Source organism: Poecilia mexicana, unplaced genomic scaffold, assembly GCF_051168715.1.
Source record: "Poecilia mexicana isolate PSO_F unplaced genomic scaffold, ASM5116871v1 scaffold_14, whole genome shotgun sequence".
Classification (NCBI taxonomy): Eukaryota; Metazoa; Chordata; class Actinopteri; order Cyprinodontiformes; family Poeciliidae; genus Poecilia; species Poecilia mexicana.
Window position 1 is genome coordinate 537,723 of NW_028263383.1, and position 14,180 is coordinate 551,902.

General features: G+C 39.7%; 1 protein-coding gene and 1 long non-coding RNA gene across 12 annotated transcripts in view; one reads left to right on the forward strand and one right to left on the reverse strand.

The window, feature by feature from the left end:
- The window catches only part of LOC148155417 (uncharacterized), a 354,212-nt gene that overhangs the window by 187,496 nt on the left and 152,536 nt on the right, over positions 1-14,180 (forward strand). Inside the window, exon 3 of one of the 7 annotated variants that reach the window (XR_015765288.1) lies at positions 13,794-13,814. The exons of 5 other annotated variants lie outside the window; for them this stretch is intronic. This is a non-coding gene — a long non-coding RNA (uncharacterized LOC148155417). Of the gene's footprint in view, positions 1-12,167; positions 12,189-13,793; positions 13,815-14,180 lie in introns of those variants that run through there. One more of the 7 variants, XR_015765285.1, reaches the window with a different exon arrangement.
- The window catches only part of LOC106914853 (unconventional myosin-XVIIIa), an 83,893-nt gene continuing 73,773 nt past the window's right edge, over positions 4,061-14,180 (reverse strand). For 3 of the 5 annotated variants that reach the window (XM_088012497.1, XM_088012496.1, XM_088012500.1), the window contains 3 exons: positions 9,758-9,880; positions 7,888-9,247; positions 5,285-5,415 (listed from right to left, as the gene is read on the reverse strand). In XM_088012497.1, the coding sequence (XP_087868623.1) occupies positions 7,903-9,247; positions 9,758-9,880 (1,468 nt within the window). In that variant the 3' untranslated portion in view covers positions 5,285-5,415; positions 7,888-7,902. Of the gene's footprint in view, positions 5,416-7,887; positions 9,248-9,757; positions 9,881-14,180 lie in introns of all 5 variants that reach the window. The other 2 variants (XM_088012498.1, XM_088012499.1) reach the window with 1 other exon arrangement.

Below are 14,180 nucleotides of genomic sequence, written 5' to 3' on the forward strand. Positions count from 1 at the left end.
TCCATAGTCCTCAAGACAGACATTCCACAGTGAGGCTAAGCTGCAAAAGGTCATGATTTTAAAAAAAATAACCTGCCTGCTCAAAGAATGCTGTGTCTGAGCACAATATAAGAAAGTTATGTGGAAGAAAAATGTACAAGAAAGGTGTAGAAGCGATAAGAAGCCATAAGAAGATTGTGAAGCAAAGCCAGGGTTTGGACAAGGTGTGGACTGCAGAATGGAGTTGGTTCTTCAAAAGCGGCCACACACAGGCATATTCAGGTTGTAACATAAAACTGTCACATTCCTTATGCTAAGCCACTCCTGGACCTAAGAAAACAGAAGAGTATCAAATATCAAAGCAGAAAAAGAACTGGTCCAAAGCTTTCCTTTTACATGAAGGTAAGTTCTGCATTTTTTTTTTAATCAGTGTACCAGAATCTGGAGAAAGTGTGGCAAAACACAGAATCCAAGTTGCTTAAAGTCCGGTCTGAAATTTCCACAGTCTGTGTCGATTTGGGAAGCCATTGTTGGTCCACTGTGTTTTATAAAGTCCAAAGTCAGAGCAGCCCATCTGCCTCTACCAAGACATTTTAAAATGCACACAAACCAAGTGGAGATGCTGCTGTCATTTTTCCTGCAGGACTCTGAGCCTCCGCACACTGCCAAGTGTTAAAACCAGCACCAGGGTTTAATGACCACGGTGTTACTGTGCTTGATTCGCCAGCCAGCTGACCTGACCCCCATAGAGAATCTATGGAGTATCGTCAAGAGGAAGACGAGGAACGCCGGAGCAGTGAGTTGAAGGTTGCTATTAAAGCCATGTGGGTTTCTTCAGCAGTGCCGCAGGCTTGATCGCCTCCACGTTGCAATACATTAATGCAGCAAGTTATGCGTGCATTTCATAAACAATATAACATACTTTTCAGTTATCTACCATTTCTTTTTTTTCTTTTAGAAATCCTTTTAAAATTGGAATAAATGAGGAATGAGTAATACGCAAATATTGCTTTTTTAATGAAATTCCTTAAATAAATTACTTTTGGTTACTAGGAAGCACCTGCATGTCAACATTATCTGCACATCCACATCGCAATGACGGAAACAGGAAAACGACAAACTCAAATGTCCCAGTGAAAAAGTAAACTAACCATACATTCATGTCGAAGCACTTCTCCACTATAGCACACAGCAATCCTGTCCAAAGGCAGCGTTGTGCTCGCAGTGCAGCAAATGTCTGAGGCCCTTCCACAGCACTTAAATAACAGGGAGGGTGGCACCGTAAACACAGGCTTGCTTGGCTTTGTCGAGCTAATGACTTCCTGCTCCAGTGGCTTGTGAAACAGTGTTACAGCCAAAATAAGTAAAATCAGGAGCAGAATTTAATCTGTCACTCAGTGGAAAGCCTTTAAGCAGGGACACGCAGTCATCCAGAGGGTGAACGTAAGGGAGGTGAAATCACAGCGAAAGCTCCCGAGCACAGAGGGAAGCACCAAAACACGTTGTGTATAGGAATGAGGATTACCGATTGGTTGGATAAATAGGGTTATTCTTTGAAGGAAAACACACTTTGTGTGTGTGTGGATGTGTGTGTGTGCGCGTGTGAGAATGTCAACCTGGGCGGTAATCTAAAACCATCAATCCTCTTGGATCTAGGTAAGCTTCACCTATGTAGAAAGAGAGATTGATGTGGAGGGGAAGACTATGCTTGCACTCAGTTTTTGATCTTCCCGAGTTTGCCCTAAGCTCAGGTTTGAACTGCGGCGCTGTGCAGCAGTCATATTAACAACCCAAATCTCGCAAGGTGGGATGAGTTGCGTTCAGTGTCTCTTTTCATCTGCTTGGAATTAATCATTTCCATGAACCGCTTGTTTCCACTGGGATCTCCCGGGAAAACTGGAGGGGTATGATGAGGCTCTTCTCTAGGGGTGGATGAGCTAAAATTAATCAAACACATCAGTAAGATGTTCTGCCAAAAACTATTCAGCCCCCTTTCTGACCTGCTTTTCCGCAGAAGTTTTCTGAAAGCGGCAAAACGAAAACAGAGGCCCATTTAAAATCATGCCTCCGCACAAATATAGGAAATGTTGATTCTGTCAACGAATTACATTTATTTCCTGAAAAGCAAAAATAAATCTAAATCACTCAAACAATAGACAGCCTGCTTAAAAACAGAACAATTTTTGAAAGTAAAAGTGACTAAAAGTGCATTTTATGCAATGCCTGTAAACTCCATCCTAAAGCAAAGGAAACTTGCATTACCTTCATTTATTTAATGAGTATATTCTAAACCTCCAAGATCAAAGTGTTCTGTTTTTTCCCCCCATTAATATTCATGTTAGATGGAAAGGAAAACAGAGAAAATAAGACAAAAAATGCTAATAAGTCTTTTCTGAAATGCAAATGGCACGAGCCAGACATACACATATAGTATGTGTCTCAGCCATCTAATCCAGTGGTGTTTGTCTCAGCAGAGACTAATTGATCCATTTCTACTGCTTAGGAGTTAAAATTATGTTAGAGCGTAATCTAAGCAGGGAGTTTTACAAAATGTCAACAGGTCGAGGCTAATGAGTATGATTAGACAGACAAGGCAAAATATTTGAATGTAATCTTCTGATAAGGTTTTATATTACAGAATGCGAGTTTTAATTTTTGGAAATCTTCATGCAACTTTTCAGTGAGCAGCCACTCTATTAACACTGTGCGCAGCAGCTACGCCCACAGAGGGCACATGGGGGGCCCCCGGGGGTCGTCTGGTGCAGTCTGGCACTGGGACGTCGAATCCTTTGGGTCCCATGTGTCGTACCGCGAGGTGCCAGAAAGCGCGTCGTCTTTCAGCACATTTTGTAGATACTCAAATCGAACTGGGAGGTGGGGAGCTTGCAGAGCAGCACAACTTTTTTGGTTTTTATTCTTACCATGGGGAGGTTACCAGCATTCAAGGTATGCTAGGGGCTTTGGATCTAAGATTCAAAAACAACGTTTTTTGGGTGTACACTATTCAAGATCCTTTAGCACCTGTAATAGTAAGTCGCATAAAACAAAGTTGAGTTGTTTATTTTGCACATTCAAAATGTTTCGTCTATTTTTAATGCAAGTAAAATGAAGAAACTGAATTATTCGAAATTAGACGTAGAACACTAAACATGAGTTAGCTTCCAATATCAAGGTTTTAAAAAATGATTAATTCAAAACTACCAGAGAAGATTCTCTCACACTAATCTGAAGTCCCTTTAATGAGATGTCAGAGAAAGTGCCAGGCATGTTTGAATTGAGTTGATCCGGTAGAGTAACACAGTGCCGCCCTTCCCACACCTGTTGCTGGACACTGCCGGTCAGCTGGCTGAGAAAAGGGCCTCTACACTTTTCCCTTGCTTACAAGACAGACAAATTGAGCTGTTTGGAAATATATTTAATCAAAACATCAAGACAATCAAAGTATGGAGACTAAAGTTATGCCACACTTCACTCCTGTTAAGGTAACAATGTTTGAAACGACTGCTGGCAAGCCATGAGTGACATGGCTGTTAATTATCTGATTGCACGCCGAGTACCTGAGCAGATTGCCCAACTAATTAACCAGTTTATATCAGCTTGTTAGACTTGTGTTACTACAAATAGTAAAGCAGCAAAAAGGTGTAATTTTCTATACAAAACACTTAATTAAATGTAGTGTAGTTTTTCTTGAGTTTGTGTAAAAATCAATACAAGAAAGTAGGATTTTACCTTTAGTATGAAAAATTGCTGAACATTTTTGTTTCAAGTCTTTGTATGAAGAACATAAAACTGTGGTATTTTACTCCAAAGAATCTCATACCAGCCCATCCTAGCTTTGTCCTGGGCAACTTCTGTGAAAACGACGGCTGCATTATTCTTCTGGGAGAGGTCGCCGATCTCCTGAAGCATCATTCCTCAGGCCAAGTGGAATTTATCCCCAGTGCGCCAACATGAAAGGAAAGATTAACTGGAATACCAGGAAGTGAATTCCACTGCAGTGACTTTCTGTGTTCAACTCCACCTGTCTGATTTCAATGCAGTAGCAGGCAGAACTCTGGATTGTGAAAAATACGACTGTCAATCAAACTTAACCACTTTAATGAACACACAATCTAGAAATAGGGATTTTTGTTTTGGGTTTTTTTTGGCACACCAAAGTATTATTACAATAAAGCATTGAAAAACCATCATATACAAGTATTTTACTGCTGGAACTAGTGACATTCAAACATTGCTTTGAATCTGGGGCATTAATCTGCAGGGTGTCCAACAATTAAGCAGGAACTGGTCAGAGGCAGATGAAATCTGAACCCTATGCATCTTAAAAATGCGATATTAATTCCTGCATCTCAGCATCTACGTGAACTGATGAAAAGCTCGTGTATGAACGAAAACACAATAATTAATGCTGAACGCTCAAGAATTCTCCCATGCGGGAGCAAAATCTGCTGCATTTCAATGTCCCACTTGGTGACGAGGATAAAACATAAATATTACATAAACTTTACTGTTCACTCTTCAACAAGCCTTAGAAAACCCTCATTTAAATATAACTTAGAGCATTTAATTCCAGACAAAATCTTATATATGTGTAGATTATATAAATACCTTTGTGTGACAGAAAGGGTCACGTTTAACAATCTAACAGCTTTGCTCACCACAGACGTTTATTTTCACAATTTATTTTACTTTCATGTCATCACACAGCAACACTTTGTTCATATAGAGATATCTTAGTTTAGGACATGAGCCCTGTGTAAACTTACAGCAAGATAACTAATTGAAAACTGACTAATTTCTCCCACTGTGCCAATCCACATGAATGGAGAGAAGATAAGAATAATCTTAATAGTTGGTCAGACCTTCTTGAAGGAGTCCAGCCGGAGCAGCTTATCTAAATCCTCTTGGCAGAGCAATGTGTATAGTCAGAGCAGAGAGCAGAGGGGAGCTTAAATTTGCCTGAAAAGAAGCTCTCGTAAATTAAAGCAGCAGCAGCAGAAAGTTCTTTAGATAGTGCTCGACTTTCTTTTTTCTTTTTTTTTTTTGCTGTGTAACTAACTCAGTATGTTGTTTAAAGTAAAAATGTAGAGGCGTAACTTAGCCGTGGGAGGAAATTTGCTTTGTGCTAACGAAAGGTACCATAATAAGCGTGACGACAAGTCCAGGGTGAAGAATTGAAGTGTCTTTGCGTGCCTCTCTGCTCTGTCCTTGCATGCTGGGCAGTGGTAACACAGTGCTGGGAGACGAAGCGAGTCCCTTCTGTGTGATTGGTGTCGCTGAAAGAACAAGGTTGCCTGACTGAGGGGTTACGACGAGCTCTCAATCAATAAGCCGTCGCTGTTGCTTTGCCGCAGGGACTGCCTGCCGGAGTCTCTGTCAGCCTCATCCTCTTCATCAGATCTGCCAAGACTCATGTGTCTCCGGTACACAGGGGGACTGCAGGGGTCAACACAAATATAGACACACCATTATATCATGACTTGCCTATTTACAGACAAGACAAAGACAGAGAGGCTTTAAAATACATTATGGTGAACAACAAACAGCATTTAGGCAACAAATTAATGCTCTTTGTGACCTCACTAAGGTGTGCCCGTACGGTAGTAGGCAAATGACCGAATCAGTTTGCATATGCAAAACATTTGCGTATCGTATTAATGGAAAAAGCTTATTGCTTTGTGCATGCAAAAAAAAAACAAATGTTAGGATGAACACAAGCAACAGTAAAACAGAATCCAAATAAAGTCTCTAAAAATCACACTCTGCGGAGGTACAGTGCCTTACAAATGTAGTGACACTCTTTTTAAATTTTCACACTTTACAATACCTCTATGTGTTTTGTTGGTATTTCATTTGATAGACAAACACACAGTAGTGCATACATTTGTATTTAGTTTCCTTTACTATGATATCAATAAATCTGGGAACCCATTAAGCCATTTATTGGCCGATTTTACCACCGATTCCCAGTCGAGGGAGAAAATCTGCACTCGATGCCGTCAGTTGGCAGGGCAAGTCAGCCAAAAAATCTGTTTGTGTGAGTAGAGGTGAAGACTGGAGTCTGCAAGTGTGAGAGGGTAAACAATCCAATCTGAACTCAGCCTCAGTCAAACAAACATGTCTGAACTTTTTGGAGCCAAAATATTTTAAATCTAATCTCTTTCATTTTATAACAAAGTGGCACGGAAATATAACTCGTCAAAGTTCTGAGAATATCTTCTATTACCACCACCTACCGGTGTGTCTGTTCCTTCAACTGAAAGAAAGACTTAGCGGTTTGTTAAACAACAACAAAGATCATCATGATCCGATTTGAGACTGGGGTAGATTATTCTAGCATAGCAAATAGGTGCTTTTGAATTTTTTGGTTAGTTTTAAGTTTTGTTTTTTTTTTTTTTTAATTCTTATATTTAAATGCATGTCTCTCAACTACAAAGAAATTCAAAAGTAGTACTCCAAAGTATTACTACTGAAAGTCAGTAGAAATGTGTTCACTTTTCTAACTTCCTGTAGCAGCTGGTCGTGTTACACCACAGCTTTTTTTTTTGTTAGTTTGATACTTCTGTTTCAACTGAGCTATTGTTACAACCCTACATTTGTCAGCATCCTTCGGACAAGCTGATTTAGATCTAAGGTGAAGCCATAATTTATGTCATTTTGTACTTCTAAATATAAACAGTGATTCCCAAAATATCTGTAAAAGATCATTTTAAAATAGACTGCCGTTGGAGCTTGAAGCTAATTTCAACACTTAATTTATAAAGCAAAGTGTCTTGCAATGAGGCAGCCAAAATTACACCAATTTTTCTTTTCAGTGTAGGTGTGATGTGCCTGGTGGAGCATTTTCATCCAATCTCTGTGCAGGAGGAAAAGTCACAGCCAGAGTCCTTCTTTTAACACTGTGCACTTATACCATTAGCAAACAACATTAGGAGAAAGTCTCACATTTGCAGATACGTCTTTCATCACTAGACGGGAATGGAACCAGTAAGATAATTTATGGTGTCATTTAGATGCAAAGGTGGTGTGTGTGTACGGCAGTCTAGCGTGACTACAGTTACACAATGAAAGCAAAAACAATCCTTTTTTGTTTTTTTTTTTAGAAAAATATAGTCAAAAGCATGACAACGTGGTGAGAAAAATACTAAATCGTTGGGTTGCATATGAACATTGTGTGAAAGTGTTGGCAATTTAATACAGTTGTAGCATTTATATGTGAAATTGTAAAGAGTCTAAGGAAGAATTTCAACAAATTTTAACATGAAATCCAAGATCCCAAATAAGGATGGCAATGTGTTTGTAGTACTGACAACATAGGCATCCATAAAGGGACAGCTAAAGACTTCTGAAGTGAGGTTTGGTTGAAGGTTGGAAGCAGTTATTTTACCTGCTCTCAATAATAGTTTTGGCACTTTCATTTAGTATAAATCTAGATTAGTTCGTATTGATGCTGAAAGATAACCCAGTATGAGAGGGGCCAAGATCAAAGTGGTCTTAAATCAGCATCCAATCTCAAAATGGAGGAATACTATGACAGAAAATCAGCAGACACATGCAGTCAGAGGTGAGCAAATGCTGGTAATTGCACTGTTTATATTCTGTGTTTATGGAAGGCAATCTGAGCTTGTCGTGGGCTGTGATGACAGCATATGATAATGCACTCCAAATAAAAGCGAATTAAGAGCCAGAAAAAGCATTAAAGTAAGCTCTTTAAAACTTAAAGGGAAATGTGACTTGTCTGAAAGGAAATAAGGGGGTATGACTCATCTTGTACAAGGAAACATTAGCGTATCAGAGGTAGTATATAAAATATTAAATCTCTCACACAGCAAAGTTAGTATGCAGAGGAGAAGACCCTCAATTCTTTTTAATCCATGCCAGGCTCCTAGATAGCACACCATGCGTCACCTTATTCTGTTGGTATCAGTCACTGTCAGGCCTGTAGAGGTACTTCATCACCAAGCTATCCACCTTCTTCTGTTTCTTCTTGGTTTCTTTCTTGCTAGTCTGTCCATGAGCGGAGCGCTCCTTTTCATCATCGTGCTGTTGTTTTGGGCCCTTCTTAACACTGTTGGAACTTCGATAAGAGACGGTTGAATCCGAAGAGGATGACTCGGACGACTCAGAGGAAGAAGAGGAATCCTCTGATTCACTTTGCTTTTTCTTGGATTTCTTTTTGGACTTCTTGTCCTTTTTCCCCTTTGTGCTTTTTCTGCTGTGACGGCCATCTGAGGACGAGGAAGAGGAGGATGAGGAGGAAGAGGATTCAGAAGATGAGACTTTGCTTTTTTTATCCTTACGACTGCGGGGGGTGCTGGACCAGCTTGACGTGCCCTCATCCTCCCCCTTCTTTCGCCTGTCCTCACCTCCTTGGCCCTTCTTCTCATCCTCGTCGCCACTCGACTCGTCCAGTTTGCTACGCTTGAACTTAATGGGCTTGAAGCTTAGCACCTCATTAATTGCAGCCTCCAGGTCAGGGTCCAAGTAGTTTCTGTGTGTGACTGGTTTAATGTCAGAAGCTTCAAGAGCACTGCTCTCTGAGGAGCGTGGTTGAGGTGGAGTAGAGTAGCTGCGACTAGTAGACCGGGGACTATAGGGTGAACGTTTCCCTTCTCCATAAGCGACACTGTGGGCATCGTCGTCATCATTTACGTGCAGACCAAATTCACTTAGGCCACAGCTGCGGGCGACGGATAAACGAGAGCTGCTTCGTTTGTCATCTTTCCAAGAGCTGCTGCGACGTAGAGAACGGGGGCTTGCGCGACTCACGCTGCTAATGGTTGACTTATTGTCATCATCCATGTCCAGCATCCCTCTCCTAGTGGATACCCTGCTTGGAGCTACTGAGGACACCATGGACTCCGTATCGAACTCCGGGGTGCTGCGGGAGGTCCAGCGGGACTCTAACCCCTTCCTGGCTCGGCTTGTGGCTTCAGAATAGGCCATAGAGATGACTGAGCCGTTGTCATCCATATCTTCTTCGGCCTGAGTTTTTCTCCTGTCTTCCTGGAGTTCACCGGATTTTGACTTTGCTTTGCGCATTGCAGTGTGATCCGGTATGTTTGGCTGTTCTTTGAGAGTACTGAACAGCGAATTCTCGTCTCCAGTGCCCCCAATGGAGTCCTTCAAGTTGGAGCGTTTTCTGTAGCTAAGGGAACTCATGACAGACACTGATCTGCTCTGCTCTACTTCCTTCTTATCTTTGCTGCCGTCACTCATCTTCTCCTTACCTTCTTTCATCTCTGTGGCATCTGCATTTGCTGCATATCTGGAATGTTACGTAACAAAATTGACACTAGAGATAACCACAAGGAAAGATGTACATGTACATGATAAATCTTAATCTTTGGCTTTGTGAAACATTGTCTCCAGATCAGTGGCTGGGATGATTTTACATTTTTGGCAGCGCGATGCTGTCATTTTCATTTTGTCCTTGGAACCCGTACCTCTGACTATTGCTGTTGTGCACAGCATACATTGCTATAACCGAAGCAATCAACTAGTGAAAGGACCTATCTGACAGTCAGAAGCGTCATTTGGCAGGCTTGCCAACTGGCCACAGGCCACCTCAATAAATGTGACAGCAGCCGCTTCCCCACACCACCTCCTGTCATTAGACAGATTACTGGAAAAGAGAGCTGACACCTAATCATATGAGATACCCTTCCTTCTGTTGCACAATGCCCCAGGTAATCGTGGGCCTTTTGAAGATAGGAAATTGAGGTAGTTTAATCACTAGACGATCATCAGATACGATACAAAGCATGCAAGGACTAACCTGGTGCTCTTCAGACTCCCTTCATCAGACAAAGTCTTGCTGGAGCCTTTGTTCTTTGAGAGCCATGACTTAACTCCATCCACCCGGTCCTCCACTTCTGAATCAGTTTCTGTCCCCTCTCCACTGTGAAGAATCAAGCAAGTTTGAAACATATGTTATATATATATAATTTTTTTTTTTTACACTTTTCAAGTAAAGTGCAGTGCTCTGCAAAAGTATTCATCGCCTTTGATTTTATTTTATTTTTTAACATTCTGTCACACAACTTAAACTGAACTCAGTAGGATTTTATGTTGTCGGACAACATAAAGTACTGCGTAATTATGAAATGGAAGTAATGTGATGAATGGCTTTGAACTTTTAAACTATTAAAATGTGAACGGTGTGATGTGCATTTGCATTCAGGCACCCTGATTCAGTAGTTTGAGGCATCGCCTTTCACAGCATTAAAAGCTGCACACCTTTTAGGGTATGCATCCTCCAGCATTACACATTTAGAAATGGAAAATTTTACTAACTCTGACATTTGAATATCTTGAGGTCTAAAGATCTTCCAATCAAATTTTATCAGCTTCCCTGTACCTGCTTAAGAAAAGCATGAATCATGTTACAACCATTATATATCACCATGGTGATCATGGTCTTTGGATGACATGCAGTTTTATTTTTCTGCCACACATAGCCTTTTTGCACTGAATCAACTGGATTATATTTAAGGGTATTTGAGTAAAGGAGGTTGAATATGCAGGTCACACTTTTTAAGATTTTTTTTTTAAATCTGAAGATCACATAAAGCATAATCTCTTTCATAATTATGATCTACTTCCTGCGATGTCTATCAAATAAAATCCAGTCTAGTGTCTCAAACATTGTGCTTGTAACATAAGATACAGTTCAGGGAGGTTGGATCTGTTTGCAAAACACTGTAATTTGTGCTAACACTAAATTTCATTTGTTACACATCTTTCCTAAATCTGCATATGTCTGCAAGCTATTCACAGAACAAATAGTCAGTTTTTGTTTTACCATTTAGAATCAACAAACTTTTCAGACATACTCATTACCATTTAGAAATATTATACGAATAAAAAATGTTAAAGTTCAAAAGTTGCGCTGAAAAAAATAATTATTAGGTGTCACATTTCCAAAGCTTTTGGCCGAGCTTTTGCACTTGTAGTCTTTCTCGTAATAATAGGGGATAGTGTAACGACCCAAGGCAAATTAGACAGGCTACAGTTAAGCAACAGCTGTTATTCCATCATTTCCATAAATTTTAGGCCTAAAAAAGAAAATAAAACAAGATTTCACATCCTTTCAGCACACAACCGCATTTCAAAAGCACCAGTGAAAGTGCACTTTCTGAAGGAAACTCTTGGAGGTATAATTAACTTGTTTTGTTGGGTCTAAGCTTTGAGCATCTGTGTTGCACGTCCTCTGTCCCTCGGTGATTGGTATTGGAGCAGAGCCACCAGGCAGCCTTGTGGCCTCTTAGCTTGACATCACAATCAATACACACAAACCAACAGATGAAGATTAAAAAAAAAAATGTAAAAAAAGCAGATCCCACCTGGATGAGGTGTCTGCTCATTCAGATCTGCCGCGAATACTTTAAATAATGTAATGTTCCTGGAAGCTTAATTTGGCAGGAAAATCATCGTGGCTGAAAGGCATCAAGAGAGAATAGCTCTGTTGTTGAGGACATACTGTTTGTAACTTGAGTACATGTGCTCCCTTTCCTTGGCTTCATTATGTGTGAGAATACATTTGCACATAGCAGATACCCATATGCTCCGTAGGCCTAAAGTATGTTTGACAGCGTGCTAAGGTCTGTCACAAAAACTGACATCCTGCACTATACAATTCTTAGCTGCAAGACGACAGACTGTATATCCAAACCAGTGATGACAGCGCTGTTGTAAAGCATCTGCAATTTTGAGCTCCACTTGATTAATGGCTGGCTGTGCTATTATTTATAGCCCTAGCTACAGTAATTTTCAAAGAGCCATGTTTCATAAATCTGGCCTTGTATATCACTGAACTACGCACAGAGCTGCCTAGTATTAAAAAATGAGAAACAGTGATGCACTTCACAGATCTGTCTTTGTGGACAAGCTTATCTATCCGAGCCCCGGAACATGCCGTAAAATGCTCGCAAGGTGCAAGCACAATGTTCCAAGAGGTGTGAAATGACAGGCACGCTGCTGCTGGGCTCCATCAGTCGTCCTCATGCAGTACTTGCCTTAATGTACGGGAAGGTCTCCCACTGCACAGCACTCAACCGTACCCCCTGTCCCCCTTGTCCCCAAACGCTATGACTCACATCCAGTCATTTTCCTCCTCAGATAACAAAGCAAGCTTCTATCTCACTTTTATTTATTTATTTATTTTTTTACAACTGGCCTAAAAAAAGAAAAAAAAAAGAAAAAAGAAAACAAGATGGCTACTTATAAAGGTGGTTGTGAGGAAAGAGGCATTAGAGTGTTAGAGGAAATGGCTTTTTAGTAGGCTTAGGCTATTATATGATTCTCAGGGTGTAACAACCGTAAAAGGAAAAGTAAAAAGTTATGGTATTTGAACTAAGTGTAAAAACAAAAAAATGTATGGTATCATGTAATCACTTTGATCTGAAGAAAAAAAACAAGCAACATTTCTACTATTGCTAAAACAGTCTTAACATGTTGCTTTCATAACTATTTGGCATTATCTGTTTACTAAGTAAATAATTCTGATGCAAAGATTTAAGTAAAATTATTAAATCAACATGTTTACTGCAAACCATATGCAGGTTTGTTGTCATTAATCTTTGCAGTGTAAAGATTAATATTATTCCAGAAATATATTGAAAACAACAAAAATATATCTTTCTTGTAAGTGTAATAGCATACTTGTATAGTAAACATGTTATATCAACATAGGTGTGTATCAAAGGAACACAAAAAATCCTCATTAGATGGCTAAGCTTGTCAAGATGCATCCAATATTTTTGTTCATTTTAGTTTTTATAAAAGCAGCTTAAGCTAGTGGATATTAAACATCTGCACTTTTACAAGAGGTTGTTAACAGTTGTTTTTTCAGCCAAACAAGTTCAATGCCATTATACTCTATATTACATTGGTGATGCCCGACAGCTGTATCAATTAGCCTGAAAAGGTTTGAGTGAAATTCTGAATATTGCAACAAGCAAGATGGAAGGTTCATATACTTTCCCTAGGTTTGTAGATCTGCTCAATTCCATCAAAAATATCTTATTAATACCAGAGAGAAAATAAATGTTACTGTAACTCATACTACACAATTTCCTTCAGAGTTGTCATGGATGCTGATATTATGCTGTGGGCAAGAAGGGCCTCCTGTAACCATCTGTATTACAGTGGCTCTGAAAAAGCCTCTGACTTAAGACGTTATTACAGTATAACAGCCTCATGAAAAGCATGTTCAGGAGTTGTCTGTAATTTTCTTGATTTTATGCAAAAAAAAAAAAAAATCTCCAGAGGGTCCGGAGTTGTTTCCAGAACAGAACCAATCTTCTTTATCAGGTTGTTCAGCCTTTTTAAGTCCCTGGTGCTGATGCCGCTACCCCAACAGATAATGGCAAACGAGAATGGCTCTCCACAAAGACTTATGGTTTCCAATTATATATCAAGTGATGAAGTACAAAATAATGTTGCATAGTAACACACATTGTTCAGCTAAGAAAACTGTGACAAGCTCAACAATTATTAGCGTTAGACAGTATATATAACTATGGCATATTCTCTTTAAACAGGAAGCACTGCTACTTAAAGAGAGCAAAATAGAAGCACTTTCTAAACAAAATTCAAAACTTTCGAGGTGATTCAAAGGCAAAACTAAAAACTGAGCTATTCTCATCTGTTTATTTTCCACCCCCTCTCTCATCACAACTGCTTATTAACCACCACCAATAAAAGCCCATCAAAAAGAAGATAATAGTCTCAATACCAGCAAGTTGATTACACATGTTGCCCATTTGTCAGCGATACTGTGACTTTTTAATGTGATACATTTAAAAAAAAAGAGAAAAAAAAAAGAAAAACAACTCTTAAGCAGCCAGTGGCAAACTCTTCTCCACAGCCTCTCTCTGACACATACAAGTGTGCAAAAATAAAAGGTGGCTTGCAATTGAGTGCTGTAAAAACGGTGTCACAACTGATTTGTCCCTGGTCGCACAATACTAGGAAACCAGTCCAGAGGCTTTCAGATACAAACAAGCCTCAGGACTTGTAAAGTCAACATTAATCGCTTCTGACAATTTGCCTGCACCAGTTGTAAATCTTTGTCACAAATACTTACATTCAGCACCGAGTCCCGTATGGCTTGGTGCTATCAGTTTAATGCTGAGCTAAAACCAGCATAAAACAGTATTTTTATGCTAGTTCTGACAATTAATTGTAAAATTCTGAGC